The sequence below is a fragment of the Ovis canadensis genome, chromosome 4 (assembly GCF_042477335.2).
Source record: "Ovis canadensis isolate MfBH-ARS-UI-01 breed Bighorn chromosome 4, ARS-UI_OviCan_v2, whole genome shotgun sequence".
Classification (NCBI taxonomy): Eukaryota; Metazoa; Chordata; class Mammalia; order Artiodactyla; family Bovidae; genus Ovis; species Ovis canadensis.
In genome coordinates this window covers 58,213,300-58,228,630 of record NC_091248.1, presented here as the reverse complement: position 1 = coordinate 58,228,630, position 15,331 = coordinate 58,213,300, and the positions used below count along the sequence as shown (strand labels likewise).

At 35.7% G+C, this 15,331-nt stretch overlaps 1 protein-coding gene across 7 annotated transcripts in view; it reads left to right on the top strand.

Annotated features, from left to right (window-relative positions):
• The window catches only part of PHTF2 (putative homeodomain transcription factor 2), a 137,466-nt gene that overhangs the window by 81,922 nt on the left and 40,213 nt on the right, over positions 1-15,331 (top strand). For all 7 annotated transcript variants that reach the window (XR_011256646.1, XM_069587795.1, XM_069587791.1 and 4 more), the window contains 4 exons: positions 4,112-4,181; positions 4,749-4,907; positions 8,070-8,235; positions 9,140-9,304. Coding sequence is in view for 6 of the 7 variants with exons in the window: in XM_069587795.1 (XP_069443896.1) it covers positions 4,112-4,181; positions 4,749-4,907; positions 8,070-8,235; positions 9,140-9,304 (560 nt within the window). In the remaining variant the exon portion in view is untranslated. The remainder of the gene's footprint in view (positions 1-4,111; positions 4,182-4,748; positions 4,908-8,069; positions 8,236-9,139; positions 9,305-15,331) is intronic.

Here is a 15,331-nt window from a genome sequence, read left to right as displayed (position 1 = left end):
TGTTGTTCAGTCTCTAAGTTTGTGCCTGGGTGTTATGTAGATTATATATGGTACACATTATATAGATACGGCCATAGGACTCAGTGGATATACACTGAATGATGAGAGAAAAAAGCTGAGAACAGAACATTGGGAAACAAGATTTAACAGATAGGTTTATTAAAAAAAAGAGATGTAAGTGAAGGAGGAAAGAGAAATGAGAGATCATGAAACAATAGTCTGAGAACGTCACAAAGAGGTGGAATAGTCAAGAATATTAGCAGAGAGGTCTACTAAGATGCTTTAAAATGCTCTTTGACAGTCTTTAACTTATTGGGCAGGAAATGTTAACTACCTTAAGAGATTGTGTTACCGGTTGGCACACTTAGATGTTTTTGAAATTAACTCCCCACCCCAAATCTATCTATCTGTCTATGCGCAGTTTTTTAGCTTTAAGTGCTCATCACAAATTACTATTTTAGTTATATAATCTCATTTTTAATAGATCTATTTTAATGCCTAAATAGAGGCCAAAGTAAGGGAGGATTATATCCGTTGGTACTTGGTGTGCTGGCAGGATGAACTTAGGAAAGGCTAAGACTTATAACTTGTTTCTGAAATATGTCTTCCTTTTAAAGATAATACTTTGAAATAGTAACTGAAGAATTAAAACTTACTTTCGTTATTTTGCATTGAAAGGCTCAGTTTGTTGACAAGCCTCAAAGCACATTCCATTCTTATTAAATGTTCTATTGGAAGCAAGCTATTTATAGTGTAAAATAATTTTGTATTTATTCTATGGAAGGTAGAGAAGTTGTGTAACTGTGGTTTATTAATGTTGATACTTGATTAAAAAAACAAAAACATTTTACCTGTTGTGCTTAGAGAATACCGTAACAAATGTATTGACTTTGTCCTTTTATATAATTAGTTCTTTTATTATCTGTCAAAGCAGTGAGCAACAATTAAAGGAAACCATGAAAATATATTTCTTGAAAATTGTTTTTATATAAAGACCCTAGCTGATACTGCTAAAGTGTAAAGTCTCTTGTAAATTGCAAGTTATTTTTTTCTTAAACATTTTAGAAATTATAACTGAAAACTATAGTTTTCTGTTCCCCTTGACCCAAATTTAAAAGTAAATATGGAATTTCCCTGTTGTAGTACCCACTAGAGTTGTAAAGTTTCAACAAAACAAACTATATTGTTTCAAGTCATTAAAGGGATAGGGGAAACTAGGATTTCCAGGAAGTGAAACTGTGGTTAGTATATATTTCAATAATATATATTCAATAAAGAATATATTATTTGAATTCTTGGCAATTGTGTTCATAGTACTTATTTCTACTTTCTAGTTAAACCAGTAGTTTAAAAAATCTTTCTAAAACTAAGTTAGTTTTCATTTTTTCTTTGTTCACTTAAACTTCTTGAAGGCGCATACATTTTTTTTAGTACTGAAAGCTATGATGTTTTGTGTAAGTGTAGTTTATTCAAAACCAATTTAAAGTTGTCCAACTTAAAATATCTACTTAATTAGAATCACATGTTATAAATGACCTTGGTACTAATATCTTTTGTTTTTGTGAATAAAGTCACTAATGTTAGAAGATTTATCAATAATAATTTTCTATATCCTTTTTTTTAAACCCTTTAAATACTGATAGGCTACCTTGAAGGGTATTTTCGACTCTGCTGTGACTTTACAATGCTATGACTTCACAATGTAGCTCAAAATTATGCTATGACTTTACAGTGTACGAAAGTTCAAAATGTTTTAATAAAATATAAAATAGGAAATTAACACATATTTAAAAGGCCAGGTAGAATAAGCATGTTGAAAACAACATAATTGCATAAATCAAAATACTTTACTGTTTTCTCTTATAAGGACTTGAAGTTCTTAAAACAGTCCTGAGGAAAAGTTTAGGTATACAGCAGTAAATTAGGCTTCACATTTGTTATAAACATTAGCAATAAGGTTATTTTCAAAGTGCTAGAAAGGCAGTTTATGAAAGATATAAGTAAATGAAAATATGTTATTGTTTTCAAATTTGTTGGCACTAATAAAGGTAAAATAGCATAATAAACTTCATGCCAAATTTAAATAGTGTTTGAACAGTGAATTTTTTGTTTAAATATGTTTTACTAGTTTACCTTTTCAATTTGCAAAATATTGGGAGTGATTTGCAGTCTATGAGTGACACTATCATGACATTAAAGTGGGAAATGACATATAGATAGTTGTTTTTTGTGATGTGCAATAGTTAATGTTCTTTCAGCTCACCGTGAATGCTGATTTAGTGAATACTGACTGTTGTTCTTAGGAAGAATACAGAATTAAGTTCCTGCAAGCCCCTAGTCACAACACTTGTCAGCTAATCAATATATAACCTTGTTTAAATGACATCTTATTTAATATATGGTGTTGATTCATTAACACTGAACAGGAAACACCTCATGCCTGAACAGAGCTTATCTAACACGTTTTCTCAGTGAGCCACGTCACAGCCTTCATGCACTTAGGAACACTAGACCACCTGTCAGCACTATCTCAGGGATCATTTCAACACAAAATTACCAACAGAAAGCAAAAGATTTGACACTGAATAGATTGTGAAAAGGAACTGAAACAAGAGAGCTAAACAAGAAAGCAGAGTGATGCCTTGTTTGATCCCAGCTGGGAATGTAAACGTTGAGTGACTCAAATTGTTTGTACTCTCACTGCATGTCTGCACAGCAAATACTGATTTTAGGGACAAATTAGTTTTACCATATAGGTGAGTTTACAGGTATGGAATCTATGAATATCAGTACTGACTACATGTAAGATGATCGTGGCTGTGTCTTCAACTCTGACCCTTTCTTTCTTTTGTTTTTGTATCTGTGGGTAGTTTGCACCTTCACACAGACTATTTGAAGGAGTTCAGAGGTTAATTGCATCTTGATTTCAGGATACATTTTTGGTTTAAAAATCTCAGTTAATTTTGAGCTCAAATGTCCTATTCTCTGTTTCAGATAAAAATGTTACTTGATTAAATTTTTATTTTAAGGGGTCATTATTACTTAGATTAGGACTAAACAAAGGATTTACTTTATAGTTACTTGGTTAATTGAATGAACAATAAACAAATATTTGAAACACTAGGTCATCTCTCAGCACTTGGATTCCAAGGAGTTTAGCCTAGGCTGCTCCAGTTCTTAACATCCTAGTCTTAAGTTATAAAGCGTAATTTATTTTGATAGTTTTTTTTCATTCATTTTGATCTCTACTCCTACTCTAACTCAGTACGCTGATGCAGAAACTTAATCTTAGTGTTCAGTAATTCCAAGTTGAAACTAACTCATTTCGTGATTTCTGCTTTCTCCTTTCTCCTCCTCCTGGGCATGGCATCTAAGTTATGAGGGGATAAGGTGGCATTGTGGTCTGGTTAGTGGTTGGCATGTGAAGACAATAGCAGCCCTGAGATGTGCATCGTCCTCTCTGGTCTCACCCTACATGTTGGCATCTGCTAAGAAGTCTGCATTCCTGTCTGTCCTCAGCTCTGTGACCACTGCTTTATTCAGCATTGCCTCCAGCATCACACCTTAAAAGGCCTTTTAGGGCCACTGTTCTCCCAGCCAGCTTCAGCACTTTGCTGTGCAAAACAAGGACCACCTCAGTCTCCTGGACCATCTCAGGCTGTACATCTAAATTGGTGGTGATAGTCTTTGTTTTAAAATTATGCTTTTAGTAATAAACAGACCCCATGTGTTACATACATCCCTAAAGTTATCCTTTTGGAAATAATAAAATTTATTACACTACTGTTGTGTTCCGTTTGTCACAGATATATATGTTTTTGTCTATTAAAGTTTTTCTTCTTAATCGAAATCTGTAGGCATTGATTTGGGGTATTAAAAATGTACATGTGTTGAATTTCAATACTATTGTTTTACTGAGTTAAAATTGACATATAACATATTAGTTTCAGGTGTAAAACATAGTAATTTGATATTTGTATATATTGAGAAATGATCCCACAATAAGTCTAGTTTAAATAATCATCCCCATACATACTTACATATTTTTTTTCTTGTGATAAGAACTTTAAAGATCGACTCTCTTATCAGTACTACTTTTAATATGTTATAGGGGTTAAGGAATAAACCAAAGAAAACAGCCCATGTGAAACCAGACCTCATAGATGTTGATCTTGTAAGAGGTGAGTCTTGAATAACCAAATATTTAATGAAGTTAGAAATTGTCCTCGAAGGAACAGCGATCAAAATGGGTTAGATGAATATGTTTGTAGGAATAAAAGCAATGTGAGGCTAAATGAAGTTAGAAGTAGTATTAAAAAAGAGAGAGTGGAGACCTTTAAATACCATTGACTAGTCTTTTCTCTCACTAAAAATCATTCCAGTTAATAAATGTAAAAGAAAAGCAGTTCATATTTGCTTAGCAAACTATGAAACTTGTTATAAACATTAAAGTGGTATTTTTAATTCCTAACTGAAACTGACATTTGAAAATTGTCTTGTATTTATAAAATATCTAGGAGAAATATTGCTCCTATTTCAGTTAAAAATAGTTCTTTTCAAAGTACCTGAGTCAATATGATGGCATGTGTGATGTTTTAAAAAATGTTTCCTACCCACAATTGGACAGTTGACACCCATAGTACAAAAGAAATAATATGTTGTATTGTTCTTCAGATGTTGAAATTTTTTTCTTTAAGGAAATTAAAAAATAATAAATGTTGTCTTTCATTTTGCATTACTTTTCTTAGGGTCTGCATTTGCTAAGGCAAAACCTGAAAGTCCATGGACTTCTTTGACTAGAAAGGGAATTGTTCGAGTTGTATTTTTTCCCTTTTTCTTCCGGTGGTGGTTACAAGTAACATCAAAAGTCATCTTTTTCTGGCTTCTAGTCCTTTATCTTCTTCAAGGTACAACTAAATGAAGGAAATGCATTTTGCTTTTAACTTTCAGCATGTTTTCTTTTTGGTTAGGATTACTAAGGCTTTGTTATTTTTAAAATATACTACTACTGAGTATGGAAAAAAATTTATTGTGATGCTTCATTTAATAAGACGCAAATAGTTTGGGATTAAAAATATCTAAGGAAGCAAAGTAGTTATTTTCCAAAATAATTTTATGATAATTTGAATGTATGGATTGCTAAAGAAAAATACAAGTTGAGAAGATTTTTAAAAATTACAGAATCTCTTCTAAATGTACTCGTACAATATGGACCCGTGAGTCTTTTTTTATGAAGCCTTAGGGCTCATTCTTCCTTTCTCAGCAGTATTCTTTTTTTCTCCTTAACCACTGTGTTCTGAGACTGTCCTCGTTCTGTGTTAAAATTCTGTGTACCATGTACTGTTCTAAGAGCTCGTCAGAGATGCTCATTTAATACAACCATCCAGTGAAGCATGGGTACTATTAGTATGCCTAGCCTATAGACATGGGACCTGAAGGACCTGCAGGTCCAAAGTTACATACTCAGCAAGTGTGGCGGTCCAGGTTCGAGTCTAAGCAGTCTGACTTCAGAACCACATGCTTAACACCTCTGTAACGTTGCATCCCAGCACAGCAGTATTCCCATGCACAGTCACAGCAGCAGTGTACAGTGCAAAATGCACAACACTCTGGAGCATTTACAGCCTCAAAGAAGAAATTGCTCACATTTCTATCACTCTGACAAAGCAACAATTTTAATTTGGTTTATCTTATTTTTTTTTTTTTAACACAATTGTAATCCTGACGGGCTTCCCTCATGGCTCAGCTGGTAAAGAATCCGCTTGCAATCTGGGAGACTTGGGTTCGATCCCTGGATTGGGAAGATCCCCTGGAGAAGGGAAAGGCTACCCACTCCAGTATTCTGGCCTGGAAAACTCCATGGATTGTACAGTCCATGGGGTCGCAAAGAGTTGACATGACTGAGCGACTTTCACTGTCTTTCTATCAAAAAACACTAATTAAAAGATATCTTTTAAGTAAATGAAAACAACAAAAACAAAAGACTTATTTCGGTTATTTAAGCTTGTGTATATCTTATATACTTAAGAGGGAGTGAACTTGAAGTTATTCTCCAATGTTTTCTAGTTTACCTAGAGGAGAACACTTTCCATGGTCAGAAATTGCAATTGCTTATTAGAGTAATAATTAATCAGTATCAGTCATTGTAACTACTGTGCCTTGTACTTTTATGATATTATTGCTTTATTGTATTTGAGGACAAACAAGTTTCCAGTGTAATTAGAAGGGTGTATATTGTGGCTGAAATTCACATATTGGCTTGCCTAAATTAAATAGGGAGCATATCTTAGATGAAACATGAAAAACAGATATTTTTCAGTTCCAAACCGAAGTTTAACGTAATTAGTGTTTATAAGTGTTGGCCACTGAAATCTTCTCTGGTAAAGCTTAGTTTAAAAAGTGCCTTAACCTGTTTCAAGTCACACAAGCCAGTGACAAAGCCATGATAAGACAAACCCTCAGCAATCTGAGTGCCTTTAGAAACCCCTGTGCTTCTGCCGCTTTGCATATTGAGCAGAGTATAGCACTCTGAATTATGTCCTCATTCTCTATCCCACCTTCTTGTCCTGAAGAGTAGAAAAACTCATGTGTAGTCAGACTGGGTTTTACATAGCTACAGTTTTTCACTTCAGTCACATGCCTTTTAAATATCTCAACTATGTGTTTTCAGCTTCATCCTACTTACTGCTTATGTCATTTCTCTCCTGGATCACTGCCGAGAGCCCTTTATGTCTTTTACTTTCTGTCCATTTACCTTTTTGGGGGGGCTTCCCTGGTGGCTTGGTGATAAAGAATCCACCTGCCTTTCAGGGGACATGGATTTAATCTCTAGGTCAGGAAGATCCCCTGGAGAAAGAAACGGCAATCTACTCCAGTATTCTTGCCTAGGAAATCCCATTGGACAGAGGAGCCTGGGGGGCTACAGTCCATGGGGTCACGAAAGAGTCAGACACGACTTAGTGACTAAACATACACACACGCATTTACCTTTTACATTACAAATCTAAACCAGCCACTCAAGTTCTAAATCTTTATTATCATTGCTTTCAAGATAAAGAGCCAGTTTTTCAGTCAGTCTCTTAAATTTCTCAACTTTAACCAAACTAAACTGGTTCTGTGTTGTTTCTTAAACATTCTGTGCCTTTTTTGGTAACCTGTATGTTTTGGGGGTAACTCTTTTTGCCTGTGTAGCCCTTTCCCCTTTTATTTACTTAGTCCACTACTTATTCTGTGATTAATTAACTTTTGAGAGTTAGGCATTAGAATTCCTTCATACCTCTCCACTGTACATATCTGTTTTTATGTGTCATAGACATGGTTAGTCTGCTCAGGCTGCTGTAATAAAGTACTGCAGACTGAGTGGCTTAAACAACAGAAATTTATATTCTCATAGTTACAGAAGCTGGAAGTCTAAGATCAAGGTGCTGTTAGGGTTGGTATCTGTTGGAGGTTTCTTTTCTTGTCTTGTAGATGGCTACCTTCTTGCAGTATCCTCACATGGCCTTTATTCTGTGCATGAGCTGCAAAATATTTCTGGTACCTCTCTCTAGCTCTTATAGGAGCACTGGTCCTTTTGGATTAAGGTCCTACCCTTATGATTTTATTTAACCTTCATTACATCACATAGGCCCTATCTGTTAAGATAATCATGTTGGGGGTCAGGACTTTAAAATACGGAATGAAGGTGGAGGGCACAATTCAGTTCATTACAGGGGTTTTAATTATTTCTCTATATGTCCTCCTTTTCCTTTAAGGAGGGGGTATCTGTGATCTTACCAGGAATGCCTTTAGATTTATATGTATCTAGTTTTCATTGCAGTGTTAAGGTGTGTACTTTAGAGACCACCTTGGCTGTTACTTTGTTCCAAGAGTTTCTTTCTGAATGGCATGATTAGCCAGGGGCAAAGAAGTCTTGAAGAGCTTGTCTGAAGTAACTTTTACACTCATTTAAATTTAGAAAAATAATCTGGCAAAGAACAATGTCAGAACAGTTTTTAAAGTTTTTTGTAAACTTTGAGGACATGACTGTCAGATCTATGACTAAATGTATTTTCTTTCCCTTCCTGTAGTTGCCGCAATAGTGTTATTCTGTTCCGCTTCTAGCCCGCATAGCATACCTCTGACGGAAGTGACTGAGCCAGTATGGCTGATGCTGCTCCTAGGCACTGTGCACTGCCAGATTGTCTCAACAAGGACACCCAAGCCTCCCCTAAGCACAGGGGGTAAAAGGAGAAGGTACTGTCTCTTTAAAAGTGATCTTTGTGTAGATTTCTGTAATTTGAATCCAGTATTGTTCTTGACTTGAATGAAATGTTATCTTGAAACTGAGCTTCAGTCAGAATCAGCTATTGAATAAGTTAGTTTCTTATATGTGCTTCAGAGCCATTTTGAGACCCATACCTGTTTGTTTTTGTTTTCTTTCTTGAAGCTCATTGCTCAGGCACATATCAATGTAGGGAATATATGTTAGTTGGAATTGCTAATAATTTCCACCATTACAGAACCTTGTACTGAAAAGATGCTTTGGCAAAAACAAAAGTCAAGGAAATTTTTTAGCTAAATTCCATTTATTATATGTCATTTGAAGCTGTTTAATATTTCCCTTTGATTAAGTAAGCATAGCAAGTCTTACTGGCCACTTAGCACAATGAAGTTCTGTTTTAAGGGTCTTTGGGAACAATTTCTCTTTTGAATATTGTTGCTAAGAGATTGTGACATTTGTTGTTTTGGAATATTGATTTAAGCTCTTTATTTAAAAAAATAAATAATACCTAATTAGATAAGTAGCACTGCTGAACAGATAGATTATAAATCTCTCCAATTTAAATTTTCTTCTTCATCTGCAAATAAGTGGCATTCCAATAGGGAAGGGGTACTTTTGTAAATAATCTGCCTAGTGCTGTCCTTACAACCTAGCGTCCACTGACTTATCAGTATGAGCAAGAAACAATAACTTAACATTTATAGAAACTGGTCTTGAATATGTACTTAATATTTGGCATAACTTTTATGCATCAGCCTGAATTTTACTGTGTATTAGAGTTCCTGTGTTTATGTTTTCCGAATTTTTTAATGTACTGTCGAGAAAGTGGTTATTAAATTTAAAGTTACCTTCCACTCTTAATCTCTTCTAATGAAGGAAATTAAGAAAAGCAGCCCATTTGGAAGTACACAGGGAAGGAGATGGTTCTAGCACCACAGATAACACACAGGAGGGAGCGGCCCAGAGCCCCGGTACAAGCACCTCTTACAGTGTTGGCGCCGTCTTCAGAGACCTCTGGCATGCTGCTTTCTTTTTATCAGGGTTTGTATTTATTCAAGACTTCCTGTGGCTTAGAAATGCACTGTCCCTTTTTTGACACTACAGTCTTAATTAATGAGTACTAATGATTTTGAATATGACAGTCCTAGTGTGGATTTTATTTTTATAAATTATAACAGTATATATAATGGAAAGAATAGAGACCATAAAATTTACTCTGAGATATACATATATATATGTAAATGTATATGAGAATGAGATACATATATTCATTCTGTATGAGAATGAATATATACTATTAAAGTATATTTAGTATTTATCTTAGTTTCTTTTGTGATTTCTCAAGTACTATTTTATTTCTATTAAATTGCTTATTTAATCTTCATCAGCACTATAGGACAAATTGGCTTTGTTATTATAGCATGTGAGTTGTATGACATTTTTAAAAAATTTGCCTCAATTACATAAAATTATCTGAAATAAAACGTATAGGTATACGTATTGTTACTTGAAAGAATAAAATATATACTATAATACCAGATTCTGTTTTTCCTGTAGTTTGGGTTTTTTCTTTAGTTTGTGCCATAATAAAAACTGATGAAAATTGCTAAGTTAATAAGTCAAGAAAAGGGATACTGCAAGTAACTTATTTTCAGTCACTTCTGGTAACTTCTCTGCTAGTATCATTGTTTTATCAATTTGTGATTGTGTTCTTATGATAAAGTTTATCATGTACTATATAATTATAGTGCATATAATTATATAATTAACCAGTTATATCCTGGGAATATTCTCATTGATAGTAATTTGGGGAGAAATTTTCACAGATTTTAATAATTTGCAGGAATGTGGCATTAAGTTGATTCTCTGACTTTTCAACCACTTAGTCTTCTAGAAAATACATATTTTATATCAGTTCACTTCAGTTGCTCAGTTGTCTGACTCTTTGCCACCTCATGGACTGTAGCATGCCAGGCTTCCCTGTCCATCACCAACTCCCGGAGCTTACTCACTCATGTCCATCGAGTCAGTGATGCCATCCAGCCATCTCATCCTCTGTCGTCCCCTTCTCCTCGTGCCTTCAATCTTCCCCAACATCAAGGTCTTTTCTAATGAGTCAGCTCTTCGCATCAGGTGGTGAAAGTATTGGAGCTTCAGCATCAGTCCTTCCAGTGAATGTTCAGGATTGATTTCTTTTAGGATTGGCTAGTTGGATATCCTTGCAGTTCAAAAGACTTTCCAGAGACTTCTCCAACACCACAGTTCAAAAGCATCAATTATTCGGCAGTTAACCTTCTTTATAATCCAACTCTCACATCCATACATGACTACTGGAAAAACCATAGCTTTGACTATATGGACTTTTGTTGGTAAAGTAATGTCTCTACTGTTGAATATGTTATCTAAGTTGGTCATAGCTTTTCTTCCAAGGAGCAAATGTCTTTTCATTGCATGACTGCAGTCACCATCTGCAGTGATTTTAGAGGCCCCCAGAAATAAAGTCTGTCACTGTTTCCATTGTTTCCCCATCTATTTGCAATGAAGTGATGGGACCAGATGCCATGATCTTAGTTTTCTGAATGTTGAGTTCTAAGACAGCATTTTCACTCTTTTTCAATTTCATCTAGAGGCTCTTTAGTTTTTCTTCATTTTCTGTCATAAAGGTGGTATCATCTGCATATCTGAGGTTATTGATATTTCTTCCGGCAGTCTTGATTCCAGCTTGTGCTTCAGCCAGCCTGGCATTTCCCATGATGTATTCTGCATATAAGTTAAATAACCAGGGTGACAATACACAGCCTTGATGTACTCCCTTCACAATTTGGAACCATTCTGTTGTTGCATGTCTTGTTGCTTCTTGATCCGCATACAGGCTTCTCAGGAGGCAGGTAAAGTGGTCTGGTATTCCCATCCCCTTAAGAATTTTCCACAGTTTATTGTGATCCACATAATCAAAGGCTTTAGCGTAGTCACTGAAGCAGATGTTTTTCTGGAGCTCTTGCTTTCTTCATGATTTTGGCAATTTGATCTCTGGTTCCTCTGCCTTTTCTACATCCAATTTGAACATCTGGAAGTTCTCAGTTCATGTATTTTTGAAGCCTAGCTTGGAGAATTTTATGAATATAAATAAATATCTCTTAATTTCTGACAGTGAAAATATGATAGTATCTGCATTATAATATGATAGTATTATCACTGCAGAGTCAAGTTTTTAAATATTTCTCAGGACTTTCTGTAAGCAAGTATCAATGGCATAGTAGGTATGTTTGGCTTTGATGGGATCATTTAGATATTTTGGTCATTGAAACTGGTGTTACATGGTTATGTAGTATTCAGAATCCTCCTGACTTAGTTCGTGCCTTTAGAATTCTGCCATGTTTCTCTAGTCAAATGAGTTCCACAATTTAATTTTCATCTTTTGGGGCTGTACCATGACTTTGACTCCTAGTTATTGATATTAGGATGGCTAAATCCCTTTGGATTTATTCCTTTTAATCATGACAACTGTAATCTGACTGTTTTTAAAGAAGCACTGCTTTGAACTGTCTCATTTGGGATAGTTTGCCAGCATATGAATGAGACTGTTTTAAATACTGGGTATAAAAAGATCTTAAGAAAAATGTTAATTTCAAAAGTTCTAAACCGAGTTCTGGAATCTTGATGATGTCTTGGTCTTTCAGGCTTTGATAAGACACAGAGTGCTTATACTGAAATATCAACTGAGACTTAAAATTGTTTCTGATGATAAGTTGAATTAGCATAATTGATGGAAAAATAAATGCATAATCACACAAATATCTAAGCTTTGTGTTTGGCGAGTTGGTGGTTTTCTGGATGGTATGATGAAAACTGTATTTTTAATACCCTGTATTTATGTTCAGTTCAGTCACTCAGTCGTGTCGAATATTTGCGACCCCATGAATCGCAGCATGCCAGGCCTCCCTGTCCATTACCAACTCCCGGAGTTCACCCAAACTCATGTCCATCAAGTCGGTGATGCCATCCAGCCATATCATCCTCTGTTGTCCCCTTGTCCTCCTGCCCCCAATCCCTCCCAGCATCAGGGTCTTTTTCAGTGAGTAGCTCTTTGCATGAGGTGGCCAAAGTACTGGAGTTTCAGCTTCAACATCACTCCTTCTAATGAATGTCCAGGACTGATCTCCTTTAGGATGGACTGTTTGGACCTCTTTGCAGTCCAAGGGACTCTCAAGAGTCTTCTCCAACACCACAGTTCAAAAGCATCAATTCTTTGGCGCTCAGCTTTCTTTATAGTCCAACTCTCACATCCATACATGACTGCTGGAAAAACCATAGCCTTGACTAGACAGACCTTTGTTGGCAAAGTAATGTTTCTGCTTTTGAATATGCCATCTAGGTTGGGTTACTACTTTCCTTCCAAGGAGTAAGCGTCTTTTAATTTCCTGGCTGCAATCACCATCTGCAGTGATTTTGGAGCCCAAAATAATAAAAGTCTGACACTGTTTCCACTGTTTCCCCATCTATTTCCCATGAAGTGATAGGACCAGATGCCATGATCTTCGTTTTCTGAATGTTGAGCTTTAAGCCAACTTTTTCACTCTCCACTTTCACTTTCATCAAGAGGCTTTTTAGTTCCTCTTCACTTTCTGCCATAAGGATGGTGTCATCTGCATATCTGAGGTGATTGATATTTCTCCTGGCAGTCTTAATTCCAGCTTGTGCTTCCTTGAAGTACTCCTTTTCCTATTTGAACCAGTCTGTTGTTCCATGTCCAGTTCTAACTGTTGCTTCCTGACCTGCATATAGGTTTCTCTAGAGGCTGGTCAGGTAGTCTGGTATTCCCATCTCTTGAAGAATTTTCCAGAGTTTATTGTGATCCACAGAGTCAAAGGCTTTGGCATAGTCAATAAAGCAGAAGTAGATGTTTTTCTGGAACTCTCTTGCTTTTTCGATGGTCCAGCAGATGTTGGCAATTTGATCTCTGGTTCCTCTGCCTTTTCTAAAACCAGCTTGAACATCTGGGAGTTCACAGTTCACGTATTGCTGAAGCCTGGCTTGGAGAATTTTGAGCGTTCATTTACTAGCATGTGAAATGAGTGCAATTGTGCGGTAGTTTGAGCATTCTTTGGCATTGCCTTTCTTTGGGATTGGAATGAAAACTGACCTTTTCGAGTCCTGTGGCCACTGCTGAGTTTTTCAAATTTGCTGGCATATTGAGTACAGCACTTTCACAGCATCGTCTTTCAGGATTTGAAATAGCTCCCACTGGAATTCCATCACCTCCACTAGCTTTGTTCGTAGTGATGCTTTCTAAGGCCCACTTGACTTCACATTCCAGGGTGTCTGGCTCTAGGTGAGTGATCACACCATCGTGATTATTTGGGTTGTGAAGCTCTTTTTTGTACAGTTCTCCTGTGTATTCTTGCCACCTCTTCTTAATATCCTCTGCTTCTGTTAGGTCCATACCATTTCTGTCCTTTATCGAGCCCATCTTTGCATGAAATGTTTCCTTGGTATCTCTAATTTTCTTGAAGAGATTTCTAGTCTTTCCCATTCTTTTTTTTTCCTCTATTTCTTTGCATTGATCACTGAGGAAGGCTTTCTTATCTCTCCTTGCTATTCTTTGGAACTCTGCATTCTAATGGGAATATCTTTCCTTTTCTTTTTTGCTTTTCGCCTCTCTTCTTTTCACAGCTATTTGTAAGAACTCATCAGAGAGCCATTTTGCTCTTTTGCATTTCTTTTCCATGGGGATAGTCTTGATCCCTGTCTCCTGTACAATGTCACGAACTTCCGTCCATAGTTCATCAGGCACTCTGTGTATCAGATCTAGTCCCTTAAATCTATTTCTCAGTTCCACTGTATAATCATAAGGGATTTTTTTTTTTTTTAGTTTTTTATTTTTTAAATTTTAAAATCTTTAATTCTTACATGCATTCCCAAACATGAACCCCCCTCCCACCTCCCTCCCCATAACATCTTTCTGGGTCATCCCCATGCACCAGCCCCAAGCATGCTGCATCCTGCGTCAAACATAGACTGGCGATTCAATTCACATGATAGTATACAAGTATAATCATAAGGGATTTGATTTAGGTCGTACTTGAATGGTCTAGTGGTTTTCCCTGCTTTCTCTAATTTAATTCTGAATTTGGCAATAAGGAGTCCATGATCTGAGAGCCACAGTCAGCTCACTAGGCACTACTTATTAATGTCATTTCTGAGTATATTTCATTTTCAAGATAAAACTTTTTAAAGTAAGGCATAATATTTCTCATTTGAAAAGATTTCGGAATTATTGTAAAGGAATTCTGTAAACCTGAGAAAACTGAGCCAGACAAAATATCAATTAGAAAAGATACACAAATCAGTCGTATTTTGTAAGGACTTAGCACTTTAATATCAGTTAGTTATAGTCTTAAATTAGCATAATTATAGAAAGAGTAAATATGAGAATTGCATCTAGATTGTACATCTCTTCGACACAGTACCTATTTCAAAATTCAGAGAGTTCCTAAATTCTCTTTCATGTCCTTTAATAATTCGTCTCTCACAATATCATTAAAACAAAAGCATTTGGAATTATGCTTTTGAGTAAAAAAAGTAATTATATAAATTGAATTGCTAAGTTAGAGACAGTAGAATAAAATCAGGTTTCGTGTTAACTCCTCTGCATAACTGACCTACCTTGAAGTGTTCTGTTCTGTTTAGCTTCCATATTTACTGTTTTTAACACCAAAGTGAAAATTAAAGTTTCAATAAATAGATTTTCTTCACATAATGGAGTATATTGCGTAGTGTAAATAGTAAGCAGTTCCGCCAGGAATTTTAGATAACAGGGATTAAAACTTGGCTTTTACTGACTGTAGTTTATAATTCAGTTGTTTAAGCTGTTGACTGGGCGAAGCTATGTTGCATGTGTTCCACAGAGAAGGATGAAGACCATGTAAAAGCCAGTGTATTCTGTCTTTTTCCAGATTTTTAAGACTATCTTATGGACACAACTAGATAGCTTACTAAATTTGCTAGCGTCACTGTATTTAGGGTTGGATTGATCCTGGAAAGGTTACAGGTACTATAAATAATTTG